The 21,867-nt window shown below is 37.6% G+C and overlaps 1 protein-coding gene across 1 annotated transcript in view; it reads right to left on the bottom strand.

The window, feature by feature from the left end:
* FHDC1 (FH2 domain containing 1) overlaps positions 1 to 21,549 on the bottom strand; it is a 37,791-nt gene extending 16,242 nt beyond the window's left edge. The window contains exons 1-4 of the mRNA XM_072405926.1: positions 21,415 to 21,549; positions 11,327 to 11,880; positions 3,425 to 3,486; positions 2,580 to 2,682 (exon numbers count right to left, since the gene is read on the bottom strand). Coding sequence (XP_072262027.1) covers positions 2,580 to 2,682; positions 3,425 to 3,486; positions 11,327 to 11,764 — 603 coding nt within the window. The 5' untranslated portion in view covers positions 11,765 to 11,880; positions 21,415 to 21,549. The remainder of the gene's footprint in view (positions 1 to 2,579; positions 2,683 to 3,424; positions 3,487 to 11,326; positions 11,881 to 21,414) is intronic.
* Positions 21,550 to 21,867: the final 318 nt, after the last annotated feature.

The raw sequence follows: 21,867 nt of genomic DNA, 5'->3' as shown, positions 1-21,867 counted from the left end.
TAGGCTGGGTAGGATGAAAATATTTTAATAAATGCAGGGAATAATGATAGACAAGAAAGCTTAAGAAAAAAAAAAACAAAAAAAAAAACAAAACACTTCCGAGTAGCAAAAGAAATAATTACATTTTTTAAAATAAAAACGTAAATGTGAAGTTATAAAGCCCATGGAACACATAATCGACAGCCTGTTCATTTTATTGTTATTCTGCATTAATACGAGGGGGTGCTTAGAAGTTCCTGGCTTTGCCCCCTTCCAGATGAAATAGAACAATTAGTGTATATGTATGTAACCGTGCAAATATCAGGTCTTTCTGATTCTTAAAACTTTTTCTTTTAGTGAGAAGCTGTGATGGCAGAGGCACAAGCAAGTTTCACGTCGTTGGAGTTACAGGTAGTCATGAAGTTTTTGTTTCTCCAGAGAAAGTCAGCAAAGGACATTCACACTGAGATGTCACAAACACTGGAGGAGAAATGTCCTTCCTACAGCACTGTCAAAACCTGGATATCTTGTTTCAAGACTGGGCATTTCACCATTGAAGATGAGCCCCGCAATGGGCGACCCCCAACCTCAACTGACCCGGCAACCTGTGATGCTGTCCATGAGCTGAATATTGAGGACTAGCCAATATCCGCAAAAAAGATAGCCCAGATACTTGACATCTCACGCGAGCATGTTGGGTTTGTTATCGCCACTATCCTAGACATGCACAAGATTTCAGCGAAGTGGGTGCCGAAATGTTTGAACAGTGATCAGAAAAAGGAACGAGTTGAAGCATCCAAAGCCGTTTTGGCCCATTTTGAAGCTGAACAGGACTTTTTGGCTAGGTTAGTGACTGAGGATGAAACCTGGCTCCACATCTTTGATCCTGAAACCAAGGAACAGTCAAAGGAGTGGTGCCACAGAGGATCCCCGCAGCCAAAGAACCCAGAAATCGGCCAAAAAAGCCATGGCGTCTGTTTTCTGGCACAAAGACGATATTCTGCTGGTGGACTACCTACCTCAGGGTTCTAGTATCAGCGGACAGTATTATGCTAACCTCCTGGACCAGCTGAAGGAGGCAATTAGGACAAAATACCGGGGAAAGTTGACCAAAGGGATCCTTTTCTTGCAGGACAATGCACCTGCGCACACGTCCAACGTTGTGGCTGCCAAGTTAAACACCCTGGGTTTCCAATTGGTCCACCATCCCCCCTACTCACTTGACCTGGCCCCTTCAGACTATTATCTGTTTCCGAATTTGAATAAACACCTGAAGGGGCAACGTTTTAAAGATATTTCTGACCTCAAAGATGCTGCTGAGAGCTGGTTTGCGGCCCAACCAAAGGACTTTTATTTGAACGGTCTAGAAAAGCTGCAACTACGCTGTACCAAGTTCATCAGTCTCAGGGAGGAATATGTTGAATAAATGTGTTATTTCATAACTCCGGCTCTCTTATTTCTGGACAAAGTCAGGAACTATCTTAGCACCCCCTCGTATTATTGTACATTTGTACATATTTTACTCCCTGTTATAAAAAAAAAATGGTATGTTTATAGGAATATGTCGGTTAATACTGCTGTATATGAACCTGACAAGAGAACAAAGACTAAGATTTAGAACAGAGGTACAAAAAGTAAAGAAGAAGAACATAGAACAAAACATTGAGGCATTCTAATGGAAACGCCTTGGCTTTATACTTTCATAAAAGAATTGTGCCTTGTTAAACAGACACTATCATTTACTTATAATCTGTATTGCTTTTCTGTGACTGTCATTTAAATTATCTAGTTGGAGACAGGAAGGGTGTTAAACTACTAGTAAGTGGAAACACCAACACTGGAATTCGGTGATGTAACAGGATTTGTCTTTTCCAACTTTAATATTGATTACAAGTTATTTGATGCTCAGACAGAGTAAAGTGAGAACAAAACAAAGGGACATACAGGTCACCTTGGGGAAACAACTGAAACAAGCAACCTGTTTTGGGTCCAACATGTTTCAGTAATTTAAACTTTAAAGTGTGGTGTCAGTATTTCAAAAAAATATCTGTGTCTGGTAAAGTCTGAATAAAATGAGTCCTACTAAGCAATCTGTAACTGTACATACAAGTCACATTGAGTAAAAGGCAGTCACAGCACAGAGCTCACATATCAATGAAACTGCATTACGTCAGTAATGAGATCAGAGGCTTTATCACTAACACCTTCACTGCCAAGAACAGCAAACTTTCCATAAAGTCAATGAACAGCTAAAATACAAATGTAGATTGACGCCACCTCATATCAGATCCATTAAAATTCATCTCCAGGAACAAAAGAAAAATAATTATTGTACTGATGTAATATTTAGGTAAAACCACAACTTTAATAATAATTACACAAACATAAAAAAATAGCTAGTTCTGCTGATAATGCAAATGTGAAGGAGTTATATCATCAGTCACCAAATCCAAGGGGGAAAAAAAAAAAAAAAAAAAGAGCACGGAGCAATAAATACTGGAGGAGAGCAAACTAAAATGTAAATCTCCAATAAGTTGTTTGTTTGCACACAAGAATTTTATAATATAGAATAATGCATATTGTATAAAGATCTGGTTTACCTCTTCTGGCTCTGGAGACAGCTTAAGTAGTTCTTGTAGTGCCTCAGAATCATATAAATCGCATTTTCCTGTCCGAATATCATCAATGATAAGTTCAGCGGACCTGTCAGCAGAATTTAAAATACAGTTATACTTAAAATAAATATTTTCCACCTATGTAAAGCATTCTTTGTTTTGGACCAGTTTATTAGGTATAACCGGTTAGGTTATTTTTTTGGACCAGCTAGGGAGAGGAGTCCCCTAACTATCCAGGTGACTACTGTCATTTGAAAATTATAAACTTTTAAACAAACGTCTCCTTTTGAATGATTCTGCTCTATTTTGGTGCTGGTGGCATATCAGTGTTTCTAACTGTCCTCACCTTGGAGAGATTTGTTCTGTATCCGTGATTTAAAAGCACTGAATGTCCTTGATGGCAATTACTGCTAGTGTTAATTAGTAGTAGTATTTAAAAAAAAAAAAAAAAAAAAAAGATTTTCTACAAACATTTCATGTTTAACAGCCTACAAATTCAACCTTTGGTTCAAGTGAATGAATGTATTTAAACATATATGGTTCAGTAGCATATTTATATAAATGTGTGTATAATGAATTAGAACATCTAAACACTATCTTCTGTACGCATGGTGCAACATACAAGGGCATATAATTCTGAAACTTTGTAGACTATACCATGACATTGATTCATCAGAATGTGGACCTTCCAAATACACCTTTGTACTACATACCCGATCTCAAAAGTTTAATAATGATTTCACCAGTTGACACCACTTATGATTTAGGTGAGAGATAAAGACTGAAAACTTGTAATTAGGATGGATAGACAGACAGACAGATATTCTTACTTTTTAAACTGCTTTAGATATATTCCAATATTCATGCTTCTTTTAGAATCCAAAAGAGAAACCTGTGAAAAAAATAAAATAAAATTTGAACATTTAAAATCTTGAAAAAGTTAAAACACTACATATGTGTTACCCCATCACATAAAACATATAGCAAATAAACAAAGAAAATACACTGTTTGGCTTTTTAAAAATGCAGAAATCTGATATAATGTATGGTGCACAAGCACAATTATATCTGTCATCTTGTAAGTGGATACACATAATATACATGCGTGTTCTAAATCCAAACCAAAGAGTAGTATTGATCAAAGGTCAGGTGCTTAGCTAGGATTACACAAAAAGTTAGTTTAGGTCTATAGGCCGTGCCTATGTATAGTGGATTCTATCTATATCCCCAACAAATCTACAGACAGACAGTAGTCAAAGCAGACAGAACTTTGAGAAAGTGATGATGTACATAATTAGAATGGTGTTTGTTTTCAAAGTGCTCAAATCTCAACACATCAAAACAGCAGATATCAGTTATTTCAGCCATCACGTCATGGCTGAGAGCTAGTGAGCATTTAAAATAAAAGACTACGCACCCCTCCCATATTATCTACTTCCTGCAGTGTCATCAGTTTCCAGTGTGTAGACTAAGAAGACCATAGTGTAAACATGACCTTATCTACTGTAGTGGACAGTATGTCTCTAGCTGTAATATTAAAAAACGGATAATTCATACATAATGAATACTAAAATACATAATGAATACGAAACTAAAGTGCAGTAACAAAATAGTAAACTAACACAGTTCTGATAATATTATGGGGGGTGAAATACACATACATATAAATACACACACTCACATACATACACACACCAGTTTCCTAATTTTACTTCCTTGCTATTATATTAATACCTGGTATTGCCATCAGCTAGGGTGTGTTAACACTGCTCACTTTAGGGTGATTTGAGACCATTTCTAAAACCAAATTAGTCCCAGTCTCACAGGATAAAAGTGCCAAAAATCTCCTCTGGACTAAGATCCAGACAGTAGGTAACTGTAATGAACTCACATTTTTGCTTTTAAAGCTGCAAAACATCTAAATATACAAATTAAATCACATGATGAATTTTACCTACAAAAGCATTTGTATTTCTGTCACCCAGTTTTGGAATTCATACAACCCTATCACACAGTATGGCCAGATAGATGAAACAAATTTCTTGTTAACATTTATAGATCGTGGAAGTGATACAACGGTGCTTTCTCCTCACCTTCACTATGCCGACTGGACAGTGATAGACAAGCATTAGACTGATGGGGTTACTCCTGTTTTCTCTTCCCACCAGTTTTTACTTTGGTTAATGTATACAATAAATTTTGTCACTGGAAACTATTTTGCCCGATCCTTCCAGACTGTCTAATAAAGATCAGGTCAATCATACCTGGCTGTTAATTTGCATAGTTGTCCTTCAAATATAAACCCATGTAGTTTATTTTAGTGAATTACAAGTAAGGATAACTGTAAGGCAATTACTCCCCCATTTCTAAAACTTAGAACACAAAGGGATTAATTAAATATTTATCATATTTTGTTTTATATTTATATTATAATGTTTGTATAATGTTCACAATACCAACTTGGAGATTCAGTGTTTTACAGTAAAGCACATGAAAATCGAACCTCCGTGTACAAATGTCTGCAGAACAATAGAGTTAGTCAAAAGGAACGAATACGTTCAAAAGAAACAAGAGAAATTATTTCCATGAAGGCAATAACCAATTAGGTATTATTTATAGTAGCAACTTATATTCACCTAACCAATGGTGTCCCTAAGCCCTCCTGGTCTGGTCACAATAAAACACGTCTTTTAAGCCAATACACTCTCCAGGAAAAACATATAGCCGTGACACCATAACCAAAGCAAATTCTATTCTACCAGATGCCAAGCTAGCAACGGGTAGCATAGTATTACAGAAATGTCACGCAAGTTATACAATAACACAAAAAAAATCTTTAATAAAATAGGAGGTTTGATCATCGAGATGTCAGAATGTGAAGATGATTACTTATTGGTTGCTATGTGCTATTATTGAACATCATGTATTGCTCTTTGAACATTATGCAAACAATAAAACAAAAAAACTGTAAACATAATTTTATTTTTAAACCCATTGATTATGAAGTGCACTTACTCTGTTGTAATTAGTGAGCTTTAAAGCCACCAGGGTAAGAAAATAAACACAAAGGTTACCTAAACAATAATCCTAATGATGGTTCTAACTTTCACCTGCGTTTCAGAGATAGCTCAGGGCATCTCGGCACTTCATCATGAAGTCACGTGTCATTGAGGGATGCCAATGATAATACAATGAACAGTAAATAAACACATGAGGAAAATGGCCATGTCTTGAGACCAGGTTCCCAAATACAAACTTAACAAGGGAGAGGTACACAATGTACAGTTAAGTCACCAGCCTACTGTATACACATTATGAAAAAGTGAACGTCATTGCCCAGAATCTTTGTTAGGCAATAAAATTCAGATCTTGCCACACCAAGAAAAGGATAAGATGAACACAAAGAAGGAATTACATTGTATCAACCTGTTTTTGTATGTTGGGTTAATCCAGTGAATGTGACTACTCTTCCCAGAGACTCCACTCAATGAGCCTTTATGTAATACAAGTAGATCTGCGTAAGGATATGTTCCATTGTTCAATGCAAACATACTATAAGTAGCTCTCTAAAGTCACTTAAAATAGTTCTGTAAATATTACCTATATACCCACTTGAAAGCAGTTGTGACATTATAAATGACATTCTGTGTTACGATGAAATATTGGAAAACTTAACATGTACATCCAAGACCGCAGTAAGAGTTACAGTAACATTTTGAAGTGGATCGGACGCTTATAATTATTTTCAGTGCCAGCATACTTAGTAAGTCTCAAGAGAGAGAGGGATTTAGCCTGACACTGTTTATTGAATCAAACAGTCATATACACATATACCTTTTTCAACAAATTTATAAGCAGGGCAGAACATGAGAAAAAAAAAAACTTTTTATTCCAATAATCAAATTTATTGTCTTCCTGAGCTTCAGTCAGTAATGAATGTGGAAGGAGTTACAGGCACCACTCACTAACGATCAAAACACACAACTAATTATTTGTGGAGTCTGGCCTAGGAGATGAGCTATGTAAATATCATTCTCGCAAGCTTCCGGGACTGGGATTAAATTGTGAGGTTATTAAAGAAACAAAGCATTGGTTGAACAGGTGTACAAAGAAGCTATAGAACAATGATGTGGATTATATAGAAATCCCCTATATTTGTATGTATGAGGATTATTGGGGTCCTCATTAAAAGTAATTACATTCTTTTCTAGGTAAAATTGCTTTTCCTCATCTGCCGCTTATTCTCAGTGTGAAAGCTACAAATTTACAAAAAAAAAAAACTGCAGGAAAAAGCAACTCCTTTTTTGCAGAAAGAGACAATGTCCCTTCTACAATAAATCACTTTTACCTGGCCGATTGCTGCCTTTTATTTAGAAGACACTGAGCTGTGCATGCCCAACGAGAAAATTCAACTTGCACATAAACTGCACGTGCTTGAAACAGAGTCAAAACTCTATGCTTGCACAGACCTAAAACCAAGCCCATGAAAACTTTGTCATTTAAAAGTTTTTGTAAAAGTGAAATTTTCTTTATCTCATTGACTTTTTGGATTTCAACAATAGAAGCTTTTATAGGTAAAACAATATTTAACAAGGTAAATGCACATATTCTGTAAAAATATTGTCAAATTAAATTGGCTTGTGACAGTCTCTAAGCAAGAACAGCTACTTGCTTAATCAAAAAAAACAAAAAGCCATGGTGCCCAGCAGAGTTATCCTATTAGCAGCAGCTCACCATGATTGGAATCCATTGCCAGCTGATGACTTTGTGCAAGCTCTGACTCACAATTCAGTCACTCAACACTCCCAGCACATCCCAATTAAATCAGGATTTGTGTGACAACTCAGCTATTTCAGTACATGTGATTGCACATACTAGAAAACAATGTCTGACAACCCAGAGAAAGCAGAACAAAGTATGGAATTTTAGAAGAAGCATGGTGCACAAACTGGCAAAATTATCATTGCCAAGATAAACTCACATAACATTCATGGTGTTCCACGACATGATTTACAAGGATGTGATGAGGAATCCATTCAGCACTCATACGTCAGCAGACACTTTTAATGAGGGCATGGTGACATTCCACTAATTTATATTATCTCCTAAAGAAAAGCTAAACTTTTTCTTTCTAAATGAAACAAAGAGGATGCTACAAATGGCCACAGGACTCCCAAGACGACCCACACCCACTGCCATTTTAACTTGCTTTATTGCTCTTTTATGGCACAGCAATGAAGGGGGAAGTCTCATGGGGGGAAAGAGAATAAACAACCAAGCGGACAGTGGATGTGTGAGATTCACTCATGCAATCACCTTGGTAACACTATGCAGCATATACAAAATCAGTAAGACCGTACTATTACCACTAACATTAAAACATTAACCTCTTGTTACCATACTTTATTCTGTATATATCATCACAATTTCATTATTTCCTCTATGCAAATACCATCAGCACTAAAATATATATTATATATACTATTATGTATATATAATGGCTACATCACTTATTAGGATTAACATTGTAACAAAATGTGAAACGATGAATAGGTGCTTCAAAAGAGAAAAACACAACAAAAACTTCCTTTTCCTGCACTGTAAAATATAACAATACATTAAAAAATCCAAAAAGTACCTAAAACACACATACTTTCTATGTACAGATGGGTATTATACAGTTATTATGACAACGTACTAAGTATTATGACAACGTACTAAGTATTATCAATGGCCACAACAAATTATTTTAGATTATGTAATAGGAACGAACACATAACAGGTATAAGTAAAAAAATAAACCCCACAAAGTGGTGTTAAAAAAAAAATTTCATGTGTTTTAAATAAGCCTAATTATCTATTGTTCTTGACATGGTTGTTAATGAGCCAAAAATGTCCACACTGATCCTTTGATTTAGTTTTAAGCTTTTTAGAGCTCACATTGATTGATTACTTATTAATGCTCTTCTATTCAGCACTGTCAGAGAATAGTGCGTCATATAACAAAAAGCTGCACCACTGGTAATGGGACATTATAGATCGGATGTAGGACCAAATACTGCAATAACAAAATATTACAGTTTAGTTTTCGAGTTTGTCCTAGTGAAATTGTACAATACTGAATAATGGATAGGTTTAGAGGCTCAGTCTTGGAGCCTGTTTGTGGTTGTTGGATACTTCTGATTGGAGCAGATCCCGCCACAGTTCAGGGCCATTCTGCCCTCAATTGAGAATTCTCTACAGTGCCTGTGCCCGATATCATCTAATGGCAGGGTGCTGCACCGTCATGCCAGTCTCAGTCTATCATGGAGGGCTGTGGTTAAAGTGAGGAATGATGTCAGTGCAACCCACTGTAATAGGATGAAAGAAAAGTACTTTGCATAAAGTGTCTGAAAAGAGTGTGACTGTTAAGCAAGTAAAATCGCTCCTGCTATTTCCAGTTACACATGTTATAATTTATACGCCTTTTTCACCATTTTTGCTTATTTAAAGGTAAACAAATCATAAAAAAGGACTGACTACCCTCCAGCTGTCCAAGGTTACTAAACTTGGCTAAGGAAATCATTGCTAGTGATTTGTCAACCTAAATAATAAATTCACATTAAAAACAAAACAAAAATTCTGACTTTCCATATTTCCTACTTTTCGGAATTTCCAATCCAGTTGGATTTCCTAACTCATCTAACTGGATTTTTTTTCTGTTCCACTCATCTCTTGCACTTGGATACTGAAAATTATGGAATATAGATGACGAACTCTAGTTGCAGTATAAATGATTGCTAAACATGATAGGCGTACATACAAACATTGTACAAGCACTTCTACTCCCTTGTGGCTTTGAACCATCTGTTGGTGTAACATGCTTCCCTTGGATATGCAAACCAAACATGTGAGTCACCTTGTAGCACCACAAGCAACAAGCCAGAATAAATTGTTCTTACACCCATACAACGCCTGTTAATGCCTCCACCTTCTTAAACAGTCAAACCTTCTTTTAATTGCTAGAGTGGGAAAGAATTATTTTCTGTCAATTTCTATTGCTGTCTGTGCCCCTGCTGTAGAGATTTGGACTCTCTTCATGTCTATTGCCTCCAAGATGGAAAGTAATGAGAAGCTTATTCTGAATGTAAAAATGTCCCAAGAAGAAAACTGTTTTCTGGTAAATTAATTTGTCCCCCCCCCCCCCCTTAAAATGACCATAGAGTATGATGGGATATTACATTGTGAGCTCCTTTGATTCAAAGTTAGTTATGCTAATATGTAAAGCATAGTGCTATATAAATATTTACATATAAATAACATTATCAAGTCTGTGACCACTGGACTATACTAATATCACCATAAACAGAAAAGAACACATCATCCTTTAGACTAACATCTTTTTGAAGGGTGGCCATTTATATTCAAACAGACTCAATTCTAAGCAACTGGCTGTTGCTTTTATACAGATTTATTATATATTAGCCATTTCTGATTTTTTTTAATTATATATATATATATATATATATATATATATATATACACACAGTTTTAATATATCATACTATTCAGAGACTCTGACTGTATATGAATGTCTTTACATAATAGGGGGACCTGGGAATGGATCTCTCTTCAAACTACACTGGATCAAATATTTTTGAGGTCCCAGGATTACTCTATGTGACCATTATATAAAGGAACTGACAAATGATAACAATTATAGATGAAACTATTCCAAAGTAGACAGTATAGATGAAAGTATTCCTATTGTAAAAATTATGTACCTTCCAAGTCTACAGTACGTGTTGGATATCAGATGAGATTTTATTAAAAAACTTTTAAGGACTAATTTGCAGAAACAAAAACATCAAAAGATGCGTATAATAATTTCATCCAGAATTAATTGAATATAATGTTCTCTTTCAAGTATTAGGGGTGATTGTCTATGTATTGAGGATCCGCAGAGACAGTGTTGCTCACAAATAAACTTATAGGTATTCAGGGAAACTTATAGGGAAAAAAGTGAGAGAACATCACATGGTCAGGTATTTTCATCTGATGTGTCATTCAGAACAAAAATAGTACACACATCATGGAAACCAATCACAAATTATCTTTTACACCTCTGACTGGTCAAAAAGACAATAAAAGAGAAGCTTTGGCTGTTTGCATGCCACTGCTACTTTCCTTATCGGAGTATTGAAGTAAATAGCACCATTCATACTCAAGTTGTTCCATTTAGGCTATAAAAACTGATAAACATGACTTGAATAAAGTGACTTCATCTTTGTGCCTACAGATATTATCACGTGGACTCAAGGACAGGAAACCATTGTTTATACATAAAACTTAACTGCTTCACATTATCATTAACCCAAGACATGCCACTAAAAAAGTGCACTCATTAATGTTATGTAATTGTTTCTTTTTTACATATTGCATACATAACAAGAAAAAAAGACAGTGCTTTGAAAGTAGAAATATAGGGAGTCCGCCTTTGCTGACTTATCTGTCCAGTGCCAAGATATGTTTTCTTATTGATTTCTGAATAAGTACTGTATATACAAAAATTCATACTACAACTGATTTTATTTCAGGGCAGGTTTGAGTTCAACTGGTTGGTATGCAGAAATTCAAACATATTATGTTCCTATGTTGCTCGTTCATTAACAACTAACCTAAAAGAATGTAATCAATGCAACTCAAGATCAACTCAAACTAAGAAAAACGAAAAATAAGGTTGCAAAATGTACCTCATCCTTTGGCTCTCGAAAAGAAGTCCGAGTGCTTCCATTCCTCCGGAAAACACCAGCCTTTGATTCTTCCTGATGACCAAAGAGTTCCTCGATTGTCTTTGCATCAATTTGGTATTGATGCTGTCTAGCAGCCATAGTCCAGATGTTGGTTTTTCCCCTAACCTGCTCCTCAGGAATGGTTTTCCAGAAGAAGCTGCGCATGCGTTTCTTCTTATTTTGTCCATGTCCGTGATTACCATGATGTAGAAATGGAGGCGCTCCAGGAGGGGGAGGAGGCGGTGGTACAGAATGAAGTGGAGGTGGTGGAGGAGGAGGTGGTGGTGGTGGTGGTGGTGGAGGTGCCGGTGGGTGCTCTAGCATTAAGTCTGTGATTACCACACCACAGTCACCATTTTCTTTATCATTGACCAAAGAGACACAGTTCATAACATGCATCTTGGTGCAGGCCTTTCTTCATATGACGCATTACTGAGCGTTAAAGACTGTGCAGCAGAACAGCATTCTATTCTCAAGCTTCTTGCAGCATTATCTGCATGCTTTAGGTCTATAACCTGAAAAATAGATATGAAAAAAAATATTATTCAAGGTAAATAGTAATGATAGCAAACCACACCTGTTCAAGTACTACACAAATTCTACCATATGAATTTAACTGGTTGTTGTGGGTGCTTGCCAAAGGATATATTTTTATAAACTAGATCAATTTCTTGTCATTTTTTCGTAGTAATTTAGAAATTACTGTGGGCAAAAATGACAAGGAATTATGTAGGGAAAGTGCAGACAAGGAATTCATTCATCAAACTGATAACACCAACTTAAAGCTTGTTGACACAGGTCCTAACACAGCCTGTAATAATGTTTCCCAAAATCACGAACAGGAATGAAACCTGATTGTGATCATCTACCAGAACCCCATTTTCCAATAATAAAACAAAACATTTGCTCTTCCAAATGAAACACAAGAGGAAAAATATGAATATGAAACTAAGCAGCGGAAACCTAGGAAATTATCATGGAATATATTAACCCTTTTAGTTGGTGGGTACAATTTAATATCTCCAACACAGTAGATGGATTCACTCATCTGTAGTCACATTCCAATTCCATATTATCAAATGAATTCAAAGATTCTGTCTCTGTCAGGGCCAGTCTAGAGTTTTTTTTAATGTATACTTTCCACTACTAGGAAAGCTTACAACAGAAATAGTTACCTGATATAACCCTTCAGCTGCCTAAATATGCAGGCGATCACTGTTTTGTTGGTTCTCTAGCAGCATGAATGAAAAGGACACAGAGAAGTTGTTTGAAAGAGGTTTCTTTTCCATGATGTCAGTCTGAACATTTGCTGGAAACAAGAGCTGCCACTCCTAGGTAGCACTTACACATCCTGGAAACCTATCCGCTATAGTGTCTCCCTGTCACTTGCTTTGAGGCCAGTAAATACACAAATGTGTCAAAGCAACACACACACAGCTATGGGAGCATATTGTACGGACTACAACGTGCTGCTTTCTGTAATCTATAAATAATCTTACTCATTACAGTTTTCCCCTGCGGGCTCTGGTGATGCAAGTTTTTTTGGCCATGTGTCTTTTTTTTCAACCTTTGTCCCAGCTCTTATATTCCAGATTCCTCCAGGCCCATTTGCTCCCCCAGAGTACCTCTTTTATGTGACATGTGAACCCCTAAAAATAAAGAAGCTATTTTACAAGCCAACTGTCATATTGCACTATATTTTCCATCCAATTTTGCTATTTTCAGCCTTTCGTATCAGTTAAGGTCAGATACCCAGTGCAGTTAGCAGTGTAAAGTTAGGGTACTGGGTTGGTTATAAAAACATGGCAAACATTTAAATATACGTCTATAGGATTGGTACTAAAGGAGTAGATAATGTTCATCTAGCAAAGAAAAAGGTAACTTTGCAAAGTAAATGTTAAACAGGTGAACTTGTTCCTACTTTAAACATCAATCATTTTCAAATGAAAAAGAAAAGAAATTGGGAACCATATGACTGGGTGTCCAAAGTATCCTTGACCTTGTTTATTACCACCTTCTATATCTTTAATAAAGCAAGCACCTTGTAATATATATTTTTCAAATCTTTGAAAAAAGGGACTTTTTTTGTAACGCTGCTTTGAAACTGGAAACCAAGAAGGCACAGTGACTATATCCTACTGCTAAAAATGTAGCTGCTCAGACACGCACTTAGCATTCAGTTTCATCTGTTTTAGCACTTTGCAGTTGAGCCTTGATCTGTGTCTAGATGATGATGTACAGCTATTGGCAGCCCATGTACTACAGGTGGGAAACAAACACACATCTAAAACAGATGGCCATTTACACTTTCATCCAGAAAACTAACTGTAAATCATAAGATGTCAATCTCACTCGCTCTTCTTTTGTACAAGCTTTCTTCTCCTCCATGTGTGGTCAAACATTAGGATTGATTTCTGTGAGGCACTAACAAATAGAAGTATATAGGCAATGTAAAAGAGGGGTCTACACTAACCTTCCAAGTGCAGCAGCCTACAAACCAAGCAGCTGAGATTTCAGCCTGGACACCCAAGAAACAAAGCAACAACTGCTAAACAAACATGCCATCAATGTTTATGGCTTCTTTAAACAGATATTATCACCTCCAAGTAACAGCCCTGATTACTTGTATCCTGGTAAAGATGATGGTCTGTCCTTTGTTATTTAAACACCCTATTTACCAATGGGTATCTATTTGCCTAATGATAGAATTATCACCACACACAGAAAAAACAAATACAATTCACCTGTTTGATACACAAAGCTACAAACTCTTCAGGTAGGAGAACAGGTGATGTTTCCTCCTACTATAACAAGCAGTCTTTTCATTCCAAAAAAACTTCCTACTTATCAAACCATGCAAACAAATAAAATGATACGTAATTGTCATTGCCTATGGGTCAGAGGAGCACAATAAACAAAGAGTCTGGCTGAGGGTGTAAAAGGGTGAATGTAGGGCTGTAAAAGCTTCTCTTTTGTCCACTGTGAGATACTGGGCTAGCTTTCTGAATACTGCATGATCAATGCCTTCTATGGCTTGATTCCCAGATAGTATACTATTGAAAGGGAATTATGAACCCTACCCAGATTGATTAGATCCTTTTTTTATGTTTCTAATAGTATTTTCTTTAAATTAAAAGAAATAACCCAGCCAGAATTATTCTCACTAGAAAACAAACATCTGTTTGTGCTTTAGGTCTTGTTCACATGGATGTTTTTTTTTAGGGTTCCATGAAAGCGATTTTCCAGTCCTCAATCAACTGCCAACTACCCCCACACTGAAATAAATGTGACTAGTTGAAAAGTCTTCTTTTGCTGGAATTTAACAGATGATGGTGTTGCTTTGAGGTTTTCATTTAGCACCGATGATACATGCAGAGTTTCACGCACAGTCACCTGCACAACCACTTCAATATTTCAAAAGCTAACTTATTGGTGTTTAAAAAGAATTATGAAATAGTGTTACCAACTGTCTCCAAATTCAGTCTGTGGTCACCTACAGCTATACCACTTTCTTCAAACCAGCATTAGGTTCCTCAAGAAGAAGAGGGATCACTGTGTCTGCCCAGTACACAGCAAAGTACACTTTATGGCTGAGTACAGGGGATAAAGAAGTCTGTGTGCTTTCCTCCAGAAGGTATCCCAAGTTGTCTGTTCAGATATGGAGTTCATAAAAAATTATGCGCAGTTCTGCAGGCTTTCCTGGCAGTGACAGGGCCCCTGAAACTATTAGAATGGGCAATGTTCTGTCAGAGGAGCAAAGTTGGCATGTGGCAGCATGCAGCTTCTGAGTTGCTGGAAGCAGATTTTCTGACAAGAATAACAGCACGGTTATTAAAGGCTTGGTGCATGCACAAGTTTAATTTCAACTATAAGTGAACACGTGAGTAGTAGGTACAGCTGGCCTGGAGTTCCCTGCTAACAACCCTCCCCGCAAAAAAAGAAAACACTGTGTATCCTGAATTTTTTGGTCTCTTGTCCATTAAAACATAGATAGTTAGGCTGGCAACCCCATTTAGGAAGCATTTGAAGGAAAAAAGTACAATGTGTTTCAGATTTATATAACCCTGCAGTTCCTATAGATATTTTTAAGACTTAAAAAAAAAAGCCAGAGAACACTTGTCAATCTGTCTGACATTGTTACAGGGCAACTATCGGCTGAAACTTGGCAACCCACCCCAAGTGATAGCCATACCACATTTGAACCTACTATCTGAACAGGCCCTAAAATGTAGGACAGATGTGGGGGGTGATGAAATTTACAAATCACTTTTTAGCACATACAGATTTGTAGGTTACACTTTGGGTTTTTGAAAATCTACATTATATTTGCATAAAATTGCATTTGAAATCTATTTAGGTGAAATAATACTGTGCTAAGGATAAACAAGTTGTAGTTGAGTTGAAGATTTTTGTTAAAAGGACTATTTTTTTTAAAAAAATAACCCCCAAGAGATTTAAAAGGTCTTGCCAGTCTCTCCCTTTGCCAATGAGATACTCCCATTGGTGACAGTTTTTTTGGGCTTAGATTGGAAGACATAAAGGTAAGGCTAAGCTGGCAATACAAATTTCCTGTTAGCTCTCACTAATATTCATAATTGGCACTGTACATACCAACTTTATTAGTGTCAGTCACTACTTGCAGAATGGCATTTGCTGAACTGGCACATCTATGGAAGCCAGGCTTTAGACCTCCGATAAAGCAGTTCCATCAGATGATGGTAAATCATTTATTTCAGTGCATATCTTGTGAAAGACAGGTAGCAAAGGAAGCTTCTATGACTGCCATCAGACAAACTCTGTTACCAGGAGCACACATTTCTCTGATAACTGGCAAAGTAATCAGGGCTATGACAATTGCTGTCTGTTCTTCTCTCCTTTCAAAGCAAGAAACCAGTTTGTCTTCTATACATGGACAACAGAGACAAGAAAACTGGATTAACTAAAATCCCATGGGGGGTTTTCTGAGGGTGGGGCAGGCTATAGTGGATTCTAGAAGGTCCCTTTAATAAAGGGGTACCAGATATGCACCCCCTCCCAGGCAAGTAAATATTGGGGTACATTAATCATATATGACAAAAGCAACTGGCTGGAAAAATACCACAGGAAATGTGAAATGATAGATGTAGTATTTCCATTGCCAGCTGGATCTGTCACTTAGTGTCAGGGGTGGGACATGTAAACATCAGTGGCCTACAGGTCATCATGATTGACGAGGACATACTTCTGGAAAAAATGGACACTAACCAATACAATGCAGCACAGTTAGTGAAAATCTGTTACCTTTTTGATTAAAAGAAAAACTCATTACTCGGTCATCAGGAAATTTTGCATTTACTATACAACTCATACATGTGCTAATTCCATCCATGAATGCTTATTTGTTACTTCAGTGCTGATCTGTTACATCAGGATTTGTATGGCCACCGTTAATCAGGGCTTATATAGTCAATCCAAATGTCCTTTAGAAGACAATAATGAGAGCAAAGATTAAGATGAAAAAGACAGAAATCCACTTGAGTTTCATCACTTCCTTATTACGTCCAGGTATGTCCTGCAGAAATTGCAAGTCCGTGCTGAAAACAAGCAATTGTTCAGGTGAAAGGAGAAAAAGTAAAACCTCTTACTCAGGTCCCAAAAGTCAATTATAACATCCTTCCTACAGATAAGAAACAAGTGCAGAGTCAGGGAGTGGACTGGAGAACAAACAATGGAAAAACCATCAAGAGACACTTCACCATGACTTAAAAACACAACTAAATCTTTAAAAGCCTTTGGAGATTACACATAGAACTCCTAAGGGGAAAACAATGGCACAATCTCCTTCATAAGAGGAAATGAAACAAATTCACTGAGAAAGTGAAAAGACGCTAATAAAATAAAGCCACATATATTAATGTTTTGGCCTGAGGGGTTCGCCAAGTTGAGTTTGGATATGTCAACACTTTTTATTATCTCCCTGCCCTTTAATAACCAACACCACAGTGTTAAATGAGCGTGGGTTATATAAGCGTACTTGTCCTTGGAACAGTACGAACTGCATTACCTGGAGAGCAAGCAATAATGGAAAAGTGGCATGTCATAGCTAGAAACCCTTCTGGGCACCTTTATCCATGTTCATCATTAGGAAACTTTAGGAAAACTTTTCAAGTTATGCAAGGAAAGAAAATATTGGATATTGTGCTAACAGTGTGGACCAAAGCCAAGTTAATTTTTTTTTAGTTGGAACAGATGTAAACTTACATACCGTTGAAAACTGCTTAAGCATAATATATTTCTGCTAAAAAAGGCAACTTGTTTGAATGTATGTCATGTAGAAACATGTCTGCTCATGCCACAAACAAAACAAAAAAAATTAAAATAATTTTATCCAACACAGGGAAAAATATCAAGAGGTAAAACAGTGTTATGGTTGAGTTGCTCCCAATGAGCAAATGTAATGTGATACTGCTATGGTGTTATCTGGGAGACTAGTGAAGCAAGATGAACCCTGTGCTAGGGGAAGACATCCCTGGAATACAAAGCACACAGTAGAATGAGGGGGCTTTGGGAAAGTCAGCAGGGATCCAAGCCCAAAATTACCATAGCAGTAATAGGTAAAACAAGAACAAATTCTTTGAGAAACTGCAAGTCTACAAAAAGTGTTAAACTGCAGAGGTGAAAGGGAACCTTTTCTCGGAGTCCATCATTGGTAGCTTTTTACTACAAATGTTAGTTAACTGGCTGGCATGCCGATGCTCTGGCTTCATTTAATTTAGACAACCACCTAGTATACATGCAGGGAGTTTTTACTTTTCCAATGTTCACTCCGGCCCTGCTCAGTCTTAAAGGCAGATGGTCAACTTAACACGCAAAACCTAACTCCTGGTCAGTATGAAAGGGAGCATAACAGACAAACAACTAGATACTAGTTTAATATATATAATTAATAATTTAATATTGATATTAATTTAGTATGAGGGTAAGCATAACAGGGAAATACTCAGTACTAGATTCTGATCAGTACTAAAGCCAACATAACATTCGAAGGGCTAGCACTAGTTCCTGGTTTGTATTGAAGCCAAGAGGTCAACAGTACATCCCAAAAACTAAACCTAGATCCGTATCAGTATTAAAACCAAAAGGTCAACAGTACATCCAAACAGTTGGCATTAGTTCTTATACCGTGCTGAAGCCAAGAGGTTAATAGAACATCCAAACTACAAACATTAATTCCTTGTTCATACTAAAGCCTAGGTAACAACAGAATATCCTAAAAACTAGAACTAGTTCCTAATCAGTATTGAAACCAGGAGGTCAATGGAACATCCAAAAACTAGCACTAGTACCGGTCAATATTGAAGCCAAAGAGGCAGCAAACCAGCCAATCAAATAGCAACATCAGAAGGTTGTCAATATCCGTCCCATATTTTTCTTAAGAAACATTTCACATTTTAAGAAACATGTATTATGTATTATCCACATAAAAATATTTTCAGAATTGCAATTATGTAAAATATAACATTGCACATATTTTGTTAGTTTGCTGCCTTTTAGTCTTTTAAGTCTACAACTAAAAGCATTTTGTTATATCTGTTTAGTAACTGAAAAAAAATCCCATACCTATTGATCATGTTAGAAACTCAAAGCTGTCCTGTGTCGTCTACTCATTCCCTGTGTTATCTCAAGGAGCCTAGATATCTAGGACTATAATTGGAGAATCAGACAGGGGCTGGCTTTGTTTGGATTACCAAATGATAAATGGGCAGGACAGTCCCCAGAAATGTAAGACTGCAATAGAAGTTAGGAGTGCATTTCTGGGGGATAACCAGTATGATTCCCTACTTGCAAGGTCTTTGAAAGGGATAAGTCATGGAGAAATGTGTATGTAATGCACAGATTTACTGGCTTGGTTTTTTGCCTCTCTTACTAAGGATCACTTGTGGCTCACTGGTTGGCTCTTCCTACCTTCAAGAAGATAAATCTTTCACTATTACATTAATAGCTATGAGTGTATTTGCCATAGGAAGAGAAGGGATTCATAAGTCACTCTGAAGTGGACAAGTACAGATGAACAGATTTAAGCGACAAGGTTAATAAGTATCCAATGTTGTCACGCAGAAATACTCAGGATGTGACCTACTGGAGGCAGCCTCAGGAACCACCATAGAAAGTATAGTACAGTTCACCATTACCTATTCCTAACGTAAGGGGATTATGATACTTCCCCTTTTATCATTTATTTCTAATCAAAACAACACACTGTTATTTTTATGGACATTTATTATATGACATCCCCAGTGCTAGGTGCACCGGAACTCTTGTATAATTATGGGTACTGTTGTACTATAACATGTCTCCCTTTACTAAACCAGCATTTAACCACATCATGTGATCAGAAAATGAATAAAGTTTAATATTCATGTATGAAAACAGCCCTTATCCCTTCATCTCCAAGGTCATATAGATTGCTAGCTCCATGGCACCAAATGCTCAACTCCCTGAAAACAGCAAACTGGGTTTAAAAAATTCTGTCATTGAGTGGCATAAAGCAAAATTTTGATGGACCCCTGAAATACATTACTACTTTTTTGTTGGTGGACAAAACTTTATGGAGTCTCCTATAAATGGTGTGGTGCCTTTATCTTTTTAGCTGGAGTTGCACAAATTGTGATATGTGTATGAATTCCAATTAGAAGTTCCCATGTGTTCCATGGACACAACTGGAAGGGTGGAATATCATGTGTGCACGCCATGTTTTAGAGGAATATCAATCAGAATGGTCACTCACTCAATGGTCACTCAATGGTCAATGGTCACTCAATGCAACACAACATGGAAGTAGCTCTCCTTTTGAGTAGCAGGCCATAAACAAGCATGCAGGAAAAGTTAGAGAAGACTCGGATTGGTTTATAAAGAAAGAAGGAAAGCAATGGCCTCCATGTTTCTCCTATGACAGGTTCCCTTTGTGTGATGTGTGGCCTCAGCACTATGGAAATTATCTGTGTGAAGGAGAATGTGCGTGTGAGAGACTTTCCCTGAGAACAAACAATGACAATGCAGATGAAAATATCACATACCTGATGGAAAGCCCCCCGTGTGAATGTATACCACCATGACCCCACTTTATATCTCAGGATAAACAAAACATTCATGCCGGAGGACTTTCCAGTGGTCTCTAATTTTATTTTATCATCCGTCTTACACCGGGGAATATTCACCGAATACCTGGGGGGTGTATTCACACATATCGGAGGGTTACCTTGGTGTAATGTGATAGCGTAGGATGGGCAGGCCAGTCATGGTGTGTAACCAATACCGGCACCACACCAATATTTGTAAACTACCCCACCGGGGGCAGTCACCCATAGCAACCAGGCTTTCACCACTTCTACTACAAATTATAGCCCTAACAAAGAAGCGGCAGCTCACACCACCTTATTACACTAATATATACGTTCTACAGTCAGGGGCTGAATTGTGAACATTCCCAGGATAGCTCCAGGCTGAGGCACCACAACACAAGGAGAACCTGCCATTACAAGGCAATGGAGATCTCTCTGGGGGAATGCTAGATGCATGGCTGTCATATGCAGCACACATAGGCAGGCAGTTAGTACAAGCCCCTAATATAAAGGTTGGGGAACCCCTGAGATGAGATGGAGCTGGGTGATGTCAGCCTCCTCCCCCACTCATCCCAGGCTCTCATCGCTCACAATGTTTTACAATGCAAACCTTAGGAAAGGACTACAGCCAGGGACCCCATTCATCACTCCCTCCCCCCACAAGACACAGACAGGGGAGAAGAGCATTTATATCCGAGTCTGCACTGGATGGGGAATAATCAGAATATAAGAGGGGAGCTCATCCATCACACTTCCCAGCAAAGTCCTATCAATGTACAGCACTGCGGTATATGTTGGCGCTATATAAATCCTGTTTATTAATAAGAAGTCATCACACCATGCAATCATTAAATCTTCTAATAACTCCAAACATGCAGACATTGTTCCTTCATCATCAGACACCTGCACACGGTAATATATAATAATGATGGCTGCCAGTCCTCTTACCTGCTCACAGTCCTTATATCCATATACATGAGCAGCAGCTGCGTTCTGCCTTATTGCCGAAATAAAATAGAAATCCCCGGGTACAACTCCCCGACAGCCTCCCGGGAGCTTCTCCTATCACTGTTCGCAGCATACAGCTAGGACTGCGAGTAGCTGAGCGTACGGGACACAACGCATGCGCAGTGAGGGGCGGGCGGGGACAGACAGGTACACAGCCCAGAGGGCGGGGCTGCTCAGGTATACAGTGAGAAGAGGGGCGGGGCCGCTCAGGTATACAGTGGTAAGTGGGGGGGGTCCGCCCAGGTACACTGCTTAGCATGCATCCCTGCAGGTGGCAGACTCCTGCTGTGTCCCCTCTGACGATACTGAATTGGTTTCTTGTTCATTTACACCCATCATTGGGACTTCTACTAATATTACCCTATCAGTCCCGGAAAACAAAGACTTGTGTAT

Source organism: Pyxicephalus adspersus, chromosome 3 (genome assembly GCF_032062135.1).
Source record: "Pyxicephalus adspersus chromosome 3, UCB_Pads_2.0, whole genome shotgun sequence".
NCBI lineage: Eukaryota > Metazoa > Chordata > Amphibia > Anura > Pyxicephalidae > Pyxicephalus > Pyxicephalus adspersus.
Note: the sequence above shows the minus strand (reverse complement) of the source record. Positions and strands in the feature narration are given on the sequence as shown.